General features: G+C 39.6%; 1 protein-coding gene across 2 annotated transcripts in view; it reads left to right on the top strand.

Annotated features, from left to right (window-relative positions):
* The window catches only part of THADA (THADA armadillo repeat containing), a 360,995-nt gene that overhangs the window by 108,015 nt on the left and 235,126 nt on the right, over window positions 1-17,854 (top strand). For both annotated transcript variants that reach the window (XM_066267026.1, XM_066267025.1), the window contains exon 26: window positions 7,682-7,773. In XM_066267026.1, coding sequence (XP_066123123.1) covers window positions 7,682-7,773 — 92 coding nt within the window. The remainder of the gene's footprint in view (window positions 1-7,681; window positions 7,774-17,854) is intronic.

Here is a 17,854-nt window from a genome sequence, read left to right as displayed (position 1 = left end):
TGGAGCAATACCTGTGTACCGTCAGTTGAGTCATAGTTAGGAATGTGGCTTGACCGTCAGGAACAACAGAGATCATAAAACATTTGCCAGAAATATCACTATTGTTTTTTTTTCAAGCCATTAGTGCAAGATGAACAAAGAAATGTTCTCTGTGAAAGGGTTTTCAGAGAATGAAACCTGGTGACTTTTCCAACTCTTTAGCAAAACTGAAAGTATCAGAAAAGAATGTTCCATTTATTTAAAAAAAATTTTTGAGGCCTTTTAAAAAGTAGCACACCTGCACTAGAGATATTTTGAAAATAAAGCATAAAAAAATAAAAGTCACCTATGAACTCTCATACAGATATAATCATTATTAACATTCTAATGCATTTTCTTCCCATTTTGAGGGGTGGGGGGAGAGATGAGAAGCATCAAACTCGAAGTTGTGGCACCTTAGTTGTTTATTGATTGCCCCTCATATGTGCCTTGACCGGGGGCTCAAGCCAGAGCCAGTGACCTTTGGGCTCAAGCCCTCAAGTCAGCAACCTCATAGTCTGAACCTGGGACCTCAGTGTCCTAGGTGGTCACTATATCCACTGCACCATCACTGGTCCGGCATATTCCTTTTTCCTATGTGGGTTTTACATGTGTATAGCACCCATATGCACATATGTGTCCACAAAAGGCTGCATAAATATATATGTATTTGCTTATACTTTTATAGCACTGGTTATAAAAGAATCTTCTTATTTCTATTCAGTTTGTTTGCTTTACTAGAGAAAATGAACATCATAGCTACAATGATCCATATATTTCTTTAATATATCCACGTTTATTTAATATATGATTGTTATGTTTTCTACCTTATAAAAACCTAAGATATACCAAAATTGTAAATCAGCATAATCAATGAATGTGAAAAAGTCTTCATTTTACAGAGCTGTTTACCACAGCATTCTCTGGTAAAGTCATTTAAGATTTTTTTTCTGAATGCACGTGAAATATAGTTTGATTTACAGAAATCTGATTTGTACACGTTTTCTCAGGAATACATCTTATGCTTAAGGTGACTACATCTATACTTCTTTTTTTTTTTATTTTTTTCTGAAATTAGAAGTAGGGAAGCAGTCAGACAGACTCCCGCATGTGCCAGATCGGGATCCACCCAGCATGCCCACCAGAAGGCGATACTCTGCCCATCTGGGGAGTTGCTCCGTTGCAGCCAGAGCCATTCTAGTGCCTGAGGCGAAGGCCATGGAGCCATCCGCAGGGCCCAGGCCAGCTTTGTTCCAATGGAGCCTTGGCTGTGGAAGGGTAAGAGAGAGAAAGAGAGGAAGGAGAGGAGAAAGGGTGGAGAAGCAGATGGGCGCTTCTCCTGTGTGCCCTGACAGGGAATCAAACTTAAGACTTCCACACGCTGGGCTGACGCTCTACCACTGAGCCAACCGGCCAGGGCTACATCTATACTTCTGACAACTGTTTTTTTCTGCTCATTTAAGAGAGGGAAAAAACACAAGTAAAATGAATTTCATTTTGTAGTAAAGGAACATTTTCTAGGAAGCATTCATGTGTATATTTAATTTGTTTTTGCAGATTCCTCAATCTTTTTTTATTGAGACCATACAAATCTCTTGGTCTTTACCACCTATTAGCCATTTTTAAAATACCGGAAAATGTATAGTTGCAAACATTTTAGGCTTTAAACACACCCACAATATTGCAGATGATATATTAAGCACTAGAAATAGAGGGATAAATAAGACATAATAATAATTCCCATCTTATTAATTGTTTTCCATATATCTGACAGCATGCACATTGATTATCTCAGTTAATGCTCAGAACAACTCAGCAAGGTGGAGTCTATTATAATTCCTATTTTACAGATAAGAAAAACAAGGCTCAGAGAGGTATTAAAATAACATTGTCAAAAGGCGCACAACTATTATTCGTCTGACTCCAGAATCTGTGCTTCTACAGGGGAAAGTTTTGGGTATTACAGGAATACAGAGAAGGTGCATTTTACCTGCCTCGTAGGGTTTTGGATCTGTTCCTTAGAGAGCTAGAGATATAACCTAGGTGCTGAGGTTTTATTGAGTGATACAAACCCAAAGCAGCAAGAATGAAGGAAAAAGGGAAGCAAGGCAAGGAAAGAGGAAAGACTTTGCCAAGTAATCCTGAAACTTGCAGGAAAACTGAGCTGGTCGTATAGTCAGGTGATATATTTTCTAGCCAGGCCATGTAAAACTTATGGCTTCTTGGAACAGTCCCATCTCTTGTCTCTTATTGGTCAAAGTTCATCCCTTGGAGCATTAACCCAACTTAGGCAGATGTTGGCACAACCCTTGGTCAGCTGCTAGAGAAGCCAGATCCCATTTCCTGTGCTGCAGCATCTCATCTGTGTCTGGGCATGGCTGGATGAGCCGCCGCCTGCATGGGCGTGGTTAGCACAGACCTGGAGTTTGAAACAATGGCTCCCACTACTGTTGAAGAACCCTACACATGGTAGAGGAGTAATGGAATCTGATTGATGTGGTTAAAAGTTGAGACTCAGTAGTTAGGTGGCAAGAGGGAAGGAGGAAGAACAATCAGGAAGCTATTGTAACAATTCTGCCAAGAGGTGATGGTGGCTCAGAACAAAGAAATATTAGTAAAGATGGTGACAACCAAAAATCTTTGACATATATTTTGGAGATGAAGCTAGTTTAGTTAAAAACTTAGATAACAAAGTAATTTATAGGTATGCATATATGGAAATAGATTTTTCTGGACAGTGTTTGGAAACTGAGACATTTCTGGGCATTCCCTTCTCTGTGTTCAATGACTACAGAACACCTGAGCTGCTTTCCCTGTATCCTCATTGCACGACAGGTGGCTCATCTTTCCAGCTTGGCCAGAAACTCCTTCTAAGACTTGCACTAAGTTTTTACTTCTATCTGGTCTGTCTTTAGTTTGCTTCCCTTGGGCCAGTCTGCTGCACAGTTTGCAGTGGGTTTCAGAGGAAAAAGCCTTTCAGATCTTCCCGGTAGCACCACCACATGTACTCAGTGCTCTTTAGGCACCACCGTCTCCAGGCTCTGTGGTAGTTGTGAAGTTGCCACAAGGTACCGGGCTGAGGGCTGTGTGGTACTGAAACCCAGCTACCTTCTACCTTTTAGGCTGCATGCCTTGGCATGAAACTTTATTTACTCACAGGAAGAGAACTTCTTTCCTAATTCATACATAGGTTATGTGTGTGCTGTTGAAAGTGTGACTGCACACAGGAGGCTCTCCATATTTTTAAATATTTGTCAAGGGACATTTATGTTATATAAGAAAAGCGATACCGCACTGGTCAGTTGGCTCAGGGGTAGAGCGTCGGCCTGGTGTGTGGAAGTCCTGGGTTCGATTCCCGGCCAGGGCACATAGAAGTGCCCATCTGCTTCTCCACCCCTCCCCCTCTCCTTCCTCTCTGTCTCTCTCTTCCCCTCCTGCAGCCAGGGCTCCATTGGAGCAAAGTTAGCCCCAGGCACTGAGGATGGCTCTGTGGCCTCTGCCTCAGGTGCTAGAATGGCTCTGGTTGCAACAGAGCAACGCCCCAGATGGGCAGAGCATCACCCCCTAGTGGGCATGCTGGGTGGATCCCTGTCAGGTGCATGCGGGAGTCTGTCTCTCCACCTCCCTACTTCTCACTTCAGAAAAATACAAAAAAGAAAAAAAAAGCTATACCTATATAAGAAAATGTATACTGTATATACATATACACATATCAATATATACATGCATGCATACACACACACTGTTTTGTGAAACCTAATTTTTTTCCATCTACTATTCTATGTCTTAAAAAGTCTATATGGAAACCTTTTCATGTTAGAAAGGAGAAAGAAGTATATGTATCAGTGAATAGAAGGGAAAAATTTTGGTAGCAGTTGTCAATTATGTAGCTATCATTGCGGCTTGCTGGAAAAGGAGGTAAGGAAACAGGAAGGTTTTCTGGTTTTCCATGTCATAAGGATTGATTATTGCTGCAGTTAATTTGGACTCAGAATAACCAAATGGTCTTGAAAAATAACAGAGATGGGGGACTCACACATCAAAACTTTTAAAACTAATGACAGAGAACAGTAATAAGACAGTGTGGTGCTGGCATAACGATAAGATAGGTATCTATAAATCAGTGGAATAGAATTGTGTCCACAAATAAAACCTAATATCTGGCCCTGGATGGTTGGATCAGTGGAAGAGCATCGGCCTGGCGTGTGGAAGTCCTGGGTTTGATTCCCAGTCAGGGCACACAGGAGAAGTGATCATCTACTTCTTTACCCCTCCCCCTTCTCTCTCTCTCTCTCTCTCTCTTTTCTTCCCACAGCCAATGGTTTGAGCAAGTTGGCCCTGGATGCTGAGGATGGCTCCATGGCCTTACCTGTGCTTGAAATAGCTCAGTTGCCAAGCAACAGAGTAGTGGCTCCAGATGGGCAGAGTATCACCCTGTAGGGAACTTGCTGGGTGGATCCCATTCAGTGTACATGCAGGAGTCTGTCTCTACCACCCTGCCTCTCACTTAATAAAAAAAAAAAACCAACAACAAAAAATCTTAATGTTTAGTTTAAAAGGTACCAAGGCAATTCAGTGGGGCAAAGAATAGTCTTTGAACAAATGGTACTGGGACAACTGGACATCTACATGCAAAAGGATGAATTTCCTTCCTATCTTATACCATATTCAAAAATTAACTCAATATGCATCAGAATCCTGTACTGGAACAGGTAATGATGATCACTGATTGCTAATGAGGGAACTTGGTAATAAATGATTTAGGCTGATAATGCCAGAACCCCACAGATCCATGTTAATATTACTGAATGACATTATGTGCCTCCTTCCTCCAGCCTAATGAATCAAAAACAAGAGAGTTTTCAGCCCTGGCCCGTTGGCTCAGTGGTAGAGTGTCGGCCAGCATGTGGAAATCCCGGGTTCGATTCCTGGCCAGAGCACACAGAAGAAGCACCCATCTGCTTCTCCACCCTTCCCCCTCTCCTTTCTCTCTATCTCTCTCTTCCCCTCCCTTAGCCAAGGCTCCATTGGAACAAAGTTAGCCCAGGTGCTGAGGATGGCTCCATGACCTCCAGCTCAGGTGCTAGAATGGCTCCAGCTGCAAGGAAGCAACGCCCAGATGTGAAGAGCATCACCCCCTGGTGGGCTTGCTGGATGGATCCCAGTCAGGCACATGCAGGAGTCTGTCTGACTGCCTCCCTGCTTCTAACTTTGGAAAAATTCAAAAACAAACAAACAAAAAAACCAAGAGAGTTTTCTTTTTGGGAGTGCCCATTCACTCTGTAAAACAGCACTCGGCAGTGATAAGGTATGCCTCAGCAGGCATTGTCTTTCGTCTCTGGGCACCCCTGATTTAACACTACTGCATCTGGTGGCCTTTGTCAAAAAGTTTCTTTAGGACAAGATGGAGTTTGTGTTTCTACTTTTCCTTTTATCTTTTTGTGTGATTCTTGAGAGGAGACAAGGTCCTAGATGACCAATTCATCTTAAACCCAAGAGTCTTTGGAAACTCAATCAGTAGACTAGGAAGAGATAAGACCTGAACTAGGTCAAAGGTGATTTTGTTAGACTAATAGGACAGATTGGTGTGTTGTTTGGGTATATTAGGCAGGGCACATAGTAGGGGCTTTATTAATGTTAACTGTTGAGTGGATAGAAGTGAATTCACCCAATTTTAGGGTTTCATGTAATTTTGGCATGAATTGTTTCAATGAATGTGTAGTCCACTTTTAGAGTTGCCAGGCATGAGTTGATTCAGCCCTGGGCTTCTAGAGGAGAGATTGTAAACTGGTGGCTAATTGGTAAAGTCTAGCTTGCAACTGTGTTTTATTTGGCCTCCATGATGGGTTTTTTTCCATTTAATTTGTTGCCAACATTACAAAATAGTGAGATTTCACATAAAAATTGGGGTTTCTGGCTTTTCTTGAAAAAGAAGAAAATCTGGCAACACTGAGCTAACATTCCCTCATGGCAACAGCTCAGCTGAAGCTGAACAGTGACTTCATTTGACCCAGTCCTCTGCGACTCTTGGCACTCACTGGTCCTTGCAAGCATTTGAGTTTGGGACCTGTACTGCAGTGGTTTCAGAAGCTATTTTTTTAATTTTAACGTTGTTAGTTTCAATTACCTTCTTTTATTGCTATTGAAACATGCCATATGATAGTAGCACCTATCTAATTAGAATATAAGCTCTGTGCTGCCAGTAAGTGTGTGGTTTCTATCTCTGGATATCCTCTGTGGTGCTGGTATAGACACACTGTAGTGAAGTCACTACATATTTGTACATCTCAATTTGATTTGGTAAGGTAATTAAGGAAGCCCAATCACTCAAGATATTTTTACAATATAGCAAAGCATTTTGATACATTATTTTGGAAATAGATATGCTTTATTATTATGATTGTAAAGAAATTCATGGGGTTTTTTTGTTTTTCTTCTTTGTTTGTTTGTTTTTTGTATTTTTCTGAAGTTGGAAACGGGGAGGCAGTCAGACTCCCGCATGCGCCCGACCAGGATCCACCTGGCATGCCCACCAGGGGGCGATGCTCCACCCATCTGGGGCGTTGCTCTGTTGCAACCAGAGCCATTCTAGCGCCTGATTTAGAGGCCATGGAGCCATCCTCAGTGTCCGGGCCAACTTTGCTCCAGTGGAGCCTTGGCTGTGGGAGGGGAAGAGAGAGACAGAGAGGAAGGAGAAGGGGAGGGGTGGAGAAGCAGATGGGCGCTTCTCCTGTGTGCCCTGGCTGAGAATCGAACCTGGGACTCCTGCACATCAGGCCGACGCTCTACCAATGAGCCAACTGGCCAGGGCCAAGAAATTCATGTTTTTTAATGAGAGTTCTTTTATTTTTATTAACTAGCTGTCTCAGATAATTTTAGGGTTAAAATTACTTTATTTGGTTACTGACAGTGGTATTAATGAACAACATTTTGGATATTAAATATTATCTTGGCTATATTAATAATGTGGATTTTTTCAGTTAGGTCTTAGATATATTATCTCGATTGCAGAAAATAAATGGAAAGATCTAAGCTCTCGACTAGAATATTACTCATCAGGATATGGAATACTGAATTTGTTCTTTCTTTAAAGAAATGTTATTTGATGATACAAATACAAAGAGGTAATGAGAACAATTGATAACTATATTATTAGTAAAGGAAAGAGGTATGCTATGTGCATGTAGTTGGATTATAGAGTTCAGTTTAACCCTTTGAGTAGTGAGTTTTTTTCATGTTCGCTGACCCCCAGGAGTGAGTTTTTTTTCAAAAAGTGAAATTTGTTCTAGTTACAGTTTTATTAACTTAAAATCATGTTTGTTTGATAACTAATTTATGGAAACAAGAAGAACATACATTTGCCTTTTTTTAATGTTGCCTTACACATTTTTAAAATAAATCAATTGTACTCTGAATAGTCAGGAGTCACAAGGACGTACATGAACGTTTGTACTACTCAAAGGGTTAAGAAGAAGTCATGTAGTCAATTATTGTAAAGTTTTTGAAAATTGTCTCATTTTTATGATCACAAACCATATTTCCTTTAGCCCCATCCTAGCCAAATTGGGTAATGATTTTGAGTGTCTAGTTTGAATATTGTAAATGTTGGTTTCATGCCATGAATATTTTTTTAACCCTTATTGTATATTTATTTTTACATTAGGTGAGAAATTCATCCACACTTCTCTTCAGCACCTTGATCACAAGAATATTTGGAGTTAAAAGGGGAAAAGATGAACTTTTCAAAAATAATACGTAAGCTCAATCTAATACTACTTTTTAAAGAATGCTCTCCTGGCCAAAAATAACTTTTGATATTTTGCTTATTTTATAGATTCATGTAGAGCATAAAACTGTAAAAATACTATAGTAAATTAACATATGATGCCAAATTCTAAGTCCTTGGGCAAAAATATCTGTTTAATAAGTAGATCTTTCAAAGCAGTGAAAACATAGCGAGGTATAGCAAGGGCTGAAATGTAGGGCTTACTTCTTAGTGCAACGGCTAAAGTGTTTTCTTTGCATCGTCAGGCATTCCTGAAATGTTCTAAATTGCTTTTTCTTAATGTGTCATCAGGTACTACCTTGTGCACTATCTTGATTTTATAGGTTTAAATGTTTATAATACAGTCATCAATAACATGTCCCAGATTACCTGTGCATTAAACTCTGTAACCAAAGGGAGTGTTCCAATGTGGGCCACACAGTGTAAACAGTGCTTTTCACTTTTAGGTCTTTCATGTTGTTTGCTCTCTAAGATTTTTTTTTCTTAAGGTTTTTTTGTTTGTTTGTTTATACATGAAAAATAATTTTATTTTGCTATAACAATTTGAGATGATTTTTATAATTTTTTTTGTCCTCCATCACCTTTTATTTGGTTTTCTTTATGCCCCTCCCCTCACCCTCACCCCCCCCTCTCTTCCCTTCCCCTCCCCCTGGTAACCACTACACTCTTGTCCATGTCCATGAGTCTCAATTTTGTGTCCCACCTATGTATGGAATCATACAGTTCTTAGTTTTTTCTGATTTACTTATTTCACTAAGTTTAATGTTATCAAGGTCCATCCATGTTGTTGTAAATGATCCTATGTCATCGTTTCTTATGGCTGAGGAGTATTCCATAGTGTATATGTACCACATCTTCTTTATCTAATCATCTATTGAAGGGCTTTTTGGTTGTTTCCATGTCTTGGCCACTGAGAACAATGCTGCAATGAACATGGGGCTGCATGTGTCTTTACGTACCAATGTTTTTGAGTCTTGGGGGTGTATACCCAGTAGAGGGATTGCTGGGTCATATGGTAGTTTTATTCTTAATTTTTTGAGGAACCATCATACTTTCTTCCATAATGGTTGTACTAATTTACATTCCCACCAACAACAGTGGATGAGGGTTCCTTTTTTTTTTCCACAGCATCTCTAACACTTGTTATTACCTGTCTTGTTGATACAAGCTAATCTAACAGGTGTGAGGTATCTCATTGTAGTTTTGATTTGCATTTCTCTTAGAGCTAGTGAAGATGAGCATCTTTTCTTATATCTATTGGTCATTTGTATTTCTTCTTGGGAAAATACAAATGTCTGTTCATGTCCTTTTCCCATTTTTTTATTGGATCGTTTGCTTGTTTGTTGTTGAGTTCTGTGAATTTTGTGAGTTTTGTTGAGTTTTGTGAGTTTTTTGTGTATTTTGGATATTAAGCCCTTATCTGAGCTGTTTGAAAATATCATCTCCCATTTAGTTGGCTGTTTAAGGTATTTTTAATGTCGGGAAGGAAATCTACGGAAACACTTTGATTATGCATAATTTTTAGATACAGTGCATAAATTCTGTTTGTTGGTTTTTAGAAAGGAGAAGCTTTGAATAGTTTCTTTAGCCCAGGGGTCCCCAAACTTTTTACACAGGGGGCCAGTTCACTGTCCCTCAGACCGTTGGAGGGCCGGACTATAAAAAAAACTATGAACAAATCCCTATGCACACTGCACATACCTTATTTTAAAGTAAAAAAACAAAACGGGAACAAATACAATATTTAAAATAAAGAACAAGTAAATTTAAATCAACAAACTGACCAGTATTTCAATGGGAACTATGCTTCTCTCACTGACCACAAATGAAAGAGGTGCCCCTCCTGGAAGTGCGGTGGGGGGCCGGATAAATGGCTTCAGAGGCCCGTGGGCCGTAGTTTGGTGACCCCTGCTTTAGCCCTTAGGAAAGTGTTATGGTAGTCTAGTGACTTGCAGTTGTTAACACTAGAGGTCACTGTTGGTGCATGTTTAATTAATACTTTCTTCACTCAGGATTTGGCCCAGGGGTTTTTTCTAGAGATAAATCAGGACCTAGTCTTCTCCTACCTAAAAAAGTTTATTAACACACTTTTAATGTAGGTTTTAAGCTTTTGTTTATTAAAATGTATTTTCTTGTGATGGAACTAAATCTTAGGAATTAGAAAATATCATTAAAAAATTTTATGATGCACTATTGGTTATTCTAATGAAACCTACTGGTAGTTTTGAATTGTCATTTAAATTGCTACTTATCACCCTGTAAAATTCAATATATATTTTAAAAGGAAGGCAACTGGCTATTAGTATGAATCCCCTAAGTATATTCAGGAAATACCAGAGAGATTTTTTTTAACCTAGTTGAATTTTTAAAATAATGATAACATTATTCCTTTGAAAAGATGATTATAATTTTTACTATTTAGCTGGTTCCTAAAGAAATTCTTTCTGTCAGTAGTTTAAAATCACTAATATTTTTTTCTCCTTAGTTTTATTTTGTTAATAATTCTACAAAATGTCAAAAAGTTTAAAATAGTTTGATCATAGTATAAGATCTCTCTAAATAATGACAAGTAAAATATGATATGAGGTTATCAAACAAGTGAAATTAATGTTTAAAACAGAACTTGAAAATGAAAAAATGCTTTTTTCCCTTTTACATTTTATGAAGTGAGGGATCCTTGGTTTTGCAAATAAATTTGACAGTGTACGAGACAAAGTTATCAGATTCATTTCATTTAGGTTGCAGCTGATGGAGGGGGGAGAGGATCGCAGTGAAACCACACTGTTCTAATCTTTCTGCCCAAGGCCTGCTGATGGGAACGTCTATTATAAGTTTATTCCTCTTGAATACGAAAGGTTACAAAATAGATGACTTTCCTAGAAAGAGTGAAATAGAATTAACTAAATTATTTTTTATATTTTTTCCCCATTGATTGAGAGAGAGAAGCATCAACTCGTTTCACTTAGTTCCATTTAGTTGTGTAAACATTGATTGCTTCTCATACATGCCCTGACAGGGGGTCGAACTCATGACCTCTGGTGTACTAGGTTGACACTATCCACTGACCCACCCAGTCAGGTCCTAGAAGTTAATTTTTTTTTTTAATGTGATGAACATTTTTGGTAAGAGTTCATATTTGAACTCAATAATCTAATAATTGGTTTATATCATTATACAGTGTGTCCATAAAGTCATGGTGCACTCTTGACCGGTCACAGGAAAGCAACAAAAGACGATAGAAATGTGAAATCTGTACCAAATAAAAGGAAAACCCTCCCAGTTTCTGTAGGATGATGTGGCAGCATGTGCGCATGCACAGACGTAACACCGTGTATACAGCGGAGCAGCCCACGGCCATGCCAGTCGAGATGTGGATGGTACAGAGGAAAGTTCAGTGAGTCCTGTGGCTCACTAAATTCGAATTCGTGACCAAAGTGCAACGTGAATATCGGCGCGTTTATAACGAAGCGCCACCACATAGGAATAACATTACTCGGTGGGATAAGTAGTTGAAGGAAACCGGCAGTTTGGTGGAGAAACCCCGTTCTGGTAGGCCATCAGTCAGTGACGAGTCTGTAGAGGCTATACGGGATAGCTACCTAAGGAGCCCTAAAAAATCTGTGCGTGAGCCCACATCGAACTGCACTGAATAGGTATGAAACTGTGAGAATTTTCCTTTTATTTGGTGCAGATTTCACATTTCTATCGTCTTTTGCTTTCCTGTGACCAGTCAAAAGCACACCATGACTTTACGGACACACTGTATATACAAGGCTTCTGTTCTCTGTTTAACCCTTAAGGAGTATGTTTCTTGGCAACGCCCACTAGATGTGCTCTGCAAAACCTTTAGTGTCTTAAATTTGCTATTATTTGTAATGGCTCTTCTAGTTGTAGTTTGTTTAATTATGTCACTTTTTGTTGAAATGTTTATATGCCTGTGTCCTACAGTATTAACTCCCCAAGGGGCAGAAGCTTTCCCATCTTTTCTGTGTATATATAATGGGCACTTTAAGAATGCTAGTAATAATGATGTCCTGTGGGTTGGTTACTCAACCATCGAATAACTAAACTCAGCTGATGAGACCTCACAGACAGTTAAGTTGACTTCCCCAGCCACAGATTGTCCTGCACACAATCTTGCAAATGTGTGCTCTTGGTCAGAAGGAGGCTGGACATAAAAAGAACATCTGCCTTTCCTATCTAGTGGGAAAAATATGTCTAGGATTAAAACAGACTTGGTTTCTAGGCATTTTGCTGCCACTGGAGATGACCTTAATAGACTCCCTCATCCACTTTGTACTTCAATTTCTCCATCTATATAGCAGGAATAATAAGACCTGTGTCTGTACTCATAGGACTATGATGAAGATAAAACAAATTATAAACAGTTCATTTTCTTTTAAAATATTGGAAGTCCTATGCAATTAAAGATAGGATTTGCTTTTATTCTGTGTTACCACTTCTATTATTGTATTAATTTTATTGTCTTACAGTTGCACTGCCTTTTGAGGACAGGGTGAGTATCTTACTCATTTCTGTATACCTGGTGCCTAGCATATTCTCTGGCATAATCAACTGAGACAAGTTAGTTAACCTCTCTGGGCTTTGGTTTTTCCCCTCTAAGAGATTCGGATTGTCCTTGATGTCTCTTATTTCTGTAAAATACTCAGCCAGGGCTTTACATAATTGTTACTAGCCTTGTGATTTTCTTGAACTGCTGTATTCCTGTGCCTATAACAGTAGCTATCTCATAGTAGGGTCAAGGAGTTCCCTTTTCATATATAAAGAAAAGAGCAGGGGTTCTGCATCCCCACCTTTAACTATGTAGAGTGCATGCATAGTGACTGAGCTCTAGGGCTCATGAGTCTTGTTCTTGATGTGTTCTTCGGCTTATGAAGAGTGAGAAGACCTAAGTTTTACAGGTGTGTTTTAATTTTCTAAAGCTCCATTTTTTTTTCTTTTCATAAATAAATTTTTATTAATGTTAATGGGGTGACATATAATAAATCAGGGTACATATATTCAAAGAAAACATGTCCAGGTTATCTTGTCATTCAATTATATTGCATACCCATCACCCAAAGTCAGATTGTCCTCTGTCACCCTCTATCTAGTTTTCTTTGTGCCCCTCTCCCTTCCCCTCTCCTTCCTCCCCTCCCGCACCCCCCCTCCCACCCCACCCCCCACTAACCACCACACTCTTGTCCATGTCTCTTAGTCTCATTTTTATGTCCCACCAAAGTATGGAATCATGTAGTTCTTGTTTTTTTCTGATTTACTTATTTCACTCCATATAATGTTATCAAGATCCCACCATTTTGTTGTAAATGATCCGATGTCATCATTTCTTATGGCTGAGTAGTATTCCATAGTGTATATGTGCCACATCTTCTTTATCCAGTCTTCTATTGAAGGACTTTTTGGTTGTTTCCATGTCCTGGCTACTGTGAACAATGCTGCAATGAACGTGGGGCTGCATGGCCCTGGCCGGTTGGCTCAGCGGTAGAGCGTCGGCCTGGCGTGCGGGGGACCTGGATTCGATTCCCGGCCAGGGCACATAGGAGAAGCGCCCATTTGCTTCTCCACCTCCCCCCCCTTCCTCTCTGTCTCTCTCTTCCCCTCCCGCAGCCAAGGCTCCATTGGAGCAAAGATGGCCCGGGCGCTGGGGATGGCTCTGTGGCCTCTACCCCAGGCACTAGAGTGGCTCTGGTCGCGGCAGAGCGACGCCCCGGAGGGGCAGAGCATCGCCCCCTGGTGGGCAGAGTGTCGCCCCTGGTGGGCGTGCTGGGTGGATCCCGGTCGGGCGCATGCGGGAGTCTGTCTGACTGTCTCTCCCCGTTTCCAGCTTCAGAAAAAATACAAAAAAACAAAAACAAAAAACATGGGGCTGCATGTGTCTTTACGTACCAATGTTTTTGAGTCTTGGGGGTATATACCCAGTAGAGGGATTGCTGGGTCATAAGGTAGTTCTATTTTCAGTTTTTTGAGGAACCACCATACTTTCTTCCATAATGGTTGTACTACTTTACATTCCCACCAACAGTGAATGAGGGTTCCTTTTTCTCCACAGCCTCTCCAACATTTGCTATTACCTGTCTTGTTGATAATATAAAGCTCCATTCTTTTCTCTTTATTACCACCCCTTGTCCTGTACCATGAATAACTGACCCTGTGTAGCATCTGAACTTGCACAGCCCTGTGATCTGGGGAGGCTGCTGGGCTTTCCACAATAGCCACCCTCTATTGTGAGTGGGCTCACCTTGCCAGTTCTTCATTCCTTACAGGGCCGGAGCTGAATCAATGTGATCTTTAACTCTAGGTCTTTCTCTTTGGCCACCGTGGTATTAACCTTCAACTATTCTAGTCCCAGGTTAATGACAAATATCAATATACAGAAGTCTGGAAAGCTTTATTTTAGACTTTGACAAAGCTTCATGCAGGTGCTCAGTGCATACAGTGTTCTATAGCTTTTGCCTTCTCTCTTTATTTTAAGCCAGTCAGCCAATTTGTAAGCATTTGTCATGAATTCAGTATTGACACAATATAGGAATACATGAGAAATATAAAACTTGGAACTTGGTCCTGGCCAGTTGGCTCAGCGGTAGAGTGTCAGCCTGGCTTGTGGATGTTTGGGGTTCAATTCCCAGTCAGGGCACATAGGAGAAGCAACCATCTGCTTCTCTACCCCTCCCTCTCTCTCTTGATTACTGTCTCTTCTCCCGCTTCCATGGCTCAATTGGCTCAAGCGAGTTGGCCTTGGGTGCTAAGAATGGCTCCATAGCCTCCACCTTAGGTGTAAAAAATGTCTCTGGTTGCAACGGAGCAACCATCCCAGATCGGCAGAGCATCACCTCCTAGTGGTCTTGCTGGATGGATCCTGGTCAGGGCGCATGGGGGAGTCTGTCTCTCTGTCTCTCCTCCTCTTAATTAAAAACAAAACACCTCCCCCCCCAAAAAAAAACAACTTGGAACTTTGTCAGGGAACTTATGTTTCAGTTAGGGAAACAAAACTTATTTGTAAACCAGATACAAACGGAAGACAACATATAATACCTGCACAATGTGATGTGAGTAATGGATGTGTTAGAAATTCACTATCAGGAGAGTTGAGTGAGTATCAGGGAGGAACTAGTGTTTTTATAAAGCTTGAGAGGTTTGGGGGATGCGTGGAAACATTTAGGATAAAAACGAGAAACAGAAGAATAATTTTCTGTGTTGTTAAATACAATCTCTATTCTATACTGTTCTATCTTATTCTTTCAAATTAATAGCATGGGATATTTGTAAAAGCATCACTAGGTGTAAATATAATTATTTCTACTGACTATTTTAGGAGATGTTAGATTGTATTTATTTTATTTTCCTGGGTGTAAAGGACAGAGAGTTATTTTAGTTATTTCTCTTAATATATTAATGGTTTAGATCTGGAAGGATCTTCTGAGGGGCATCCGATCTAGTCCAATGCCTGCTTACAGACAGATTTTGAAGTAATTTCCAGACAGACTGACTTCTCTCCTGTTCTTCATGTTTTCTAGGAAGAGAGATTCCACAAATTTCTGTGGTTACCAACTCCATTGTTTAGGAAAGAATTAGATTCTCAAAACTAAAATAGAGAGCTATAGGGCAATTGGGTTTTTATATTTTAGAGAATGTAATTATTAGAGTTCAGAGACACTTCTTTGCTTTGAACTACTATTAGTTCAACTAATTAGTATAACTAATAGTAGTTTGTAGCAAGCGCCTATTTGGGCCAAACTGAAAATCAGTATTTTCTTGACTGTGGCCAGGATAATCTTAACATCCTCAGACCTAAAGGATTCTCATTTTCTCCATTTAGCAAGCATTTATTTGGTTTTCACTTTGGGCCAAGCCCTCTGCTGGGCACTGGGATCCAAGGATGAATCAGACATGTTCTCAGCCCTAGGGAACCTGGCAGTCTAATGAAGGACATGGCAGTTATCCGCTGTGCTGGAGGCTCTGTCCCACTGTGCAGAAGAAAGGGAGTAATTGTGAAGGGGGTAGCCTATCCTTAGTGCCTATTTGTGTGCTTGGCACATGACAAACTTGTTATAGGTGTCTTAATTTAGCCTTAATCACAGCCCTGTGAAGGGTGTCGTCATCCTAATTTTACAGAGGGGTAAGCCTAGATTAGTGAGATTTAGTTATTTGCCCAAGGCCATGCACCCAGGAAGTGGCAGAGCTAGAACATAAAGCCAGTTCCCTGTGCAGAGCATCTGCATCATTTGCACACAGCAGTCAGCCCCCTCATGAGCAGAGAGTTGCCTTTTTAGAATGTGGCTTAGATTTTACATTGTCAAGCTCTGTGGGAAATGAGCCATTTCACCTAAAGTCTCCATGTGGATTAGGAATCTCCCATCTCCCACGTGACAGGTTAATTTTAGGAGGAAAGATGGAAGGGGGCCAATGGAGAAGTTTGTTTTGAAGTGACTTCAGGACCCTTTCTGTGGATGATGCTTTTTGTCCTTAGAATGTTCTGTGTACCTTTTGTCCTAAAAATGTTGTCTTCTTCCATGAACTTCACACTCTGTTTTCATGCGCACAAAGAAAAAGTGTGAGAAGAACAGGTCACTAGCTTTCTAATGTCTTACTGTACAGCCAGGAAAACAGAAATGTTAGTTTTTTGGTTGGCATGCAGAGGATGAATGAAATTGCCCCAATAGGATAGCGGCATGGCCAGTAAGACATTTACCTCTATAAAATTTTTGTATTTGAGGATAGTTTGGTGCTATGGGGAGAGGATTTTGGAGTTCTGCAATAATCCTTGCCTAAGGTATGCTGTCTTCTAAAGTTAACCTAATGTTTTTCCAAGTCTGTGCTTGTATTTTTTCATTCGTATTTTTAATAAAAATGATAATAACCATGACTGTTACTAGTTTTATGTTTGAAAAGACCTAAGAAGCCATCTAGTCCCATTCTCATTTTGCAGATGTGAAAATTGAGGTGCCGAAAAGTTGAATGATTGTTCAAGGTCACATAGCTAGTGCTAAAAATAAATTTAATGGTTACTTTTAGCTCATAGCAAGCTCAACTGGAACATTTTTTAAATTAGCTGATTATTTATAAATGTAGTTTCTATCAGCAACAATACTACTAGTTTGTATTCAAATAATTTGAAATTAAGGGGCCCAGTGTTTTGATGTGGTCTGGATGTGACGTTCATGCATTTTCCATAGTTGGTAGAATCTAGTTTTTAGGCAGGATAGATCATTGGGAATTTTGGAGACTAAAAAGTAAGGCACAGTCTTGTGTAACCTTGTTAAGAAGTTTAATGTATGAATTAAGTCTCTACTGACACTGGCCTACTGGAGAGTTTCATGTTTCAAGGTTTTGTTCATTCTTAGTTTCATGGATTGTAGGTAGGAAAACCACAAATGAAAATTTTAACCAAAAAGAAGCTCTTAAAAAAGTATGTTCATGAACTTGAAGTAGGCATTAGTCATTGTGTCCTTAAATATTGACTCTTGAATGGACCAAGTATTCTTTGTTTCTAAGTACTGCTTCAGGCCATTGCCTTCTTTAATAACTAAGGCATTGTTGCTTTAGTTTGAGCATGTTCTATGGAATTTTGGCAATGCATGTATCCTCTTTCTGCATCTTAGTAAAAGCATGAGTAAATATTTTTTCTCAGCTTTGGTATTTTTGTAGCTTACATTTTATATGAACCAGACTAATATAATGTAATACCAGGATTACATAATTTAAGATGTCAGGGTTGCTTCCAGGACTATGAGATAAAGTCTTTGTTTATCAGGGGCTTTACAAGCAGTATTTGTTGCTCATTCAATACCGGTAGAGAAATACCACAGAGCTACTTTCCAGATGAGAAAATGAAGTCAAAGAGGTTAAATCCAAAGGAAAGAGTTAAATCCAAAGGAACTTGGATAATATTTCTTCTTTATTCAGAACTTGGTCCTTATAACTATGATTTTAGTAATATATAGTTTAGAAATGACAGGAATTTCCAACCATTGCTATACACCAAACTTTTTCATAAAATGTAATCATTAAGATATTTTCATTGAATACTTA

Source organism: Saccopteryx bilineata, chromosome 3 (genome assembly GCF_036850765.1).
Source record: "Saccopteryx bilineata isolate mSacBil1 chromosome 3, mSacBil1_pri_phased_curated, whole genome shotgun sequence".
Classification (NCBI taxonomy): domain Eukaryota; kingdom Metazoa; phylum Chordata; class Mammalia; order Chiroptera; family Emballonuridae; genus Saccopteryx; species Saccopteryx bilineata.
Note: the sequence above shows the minus strand (reverse complement) of the source record. Positions and strands in the feature narration are given on the sequence as shown.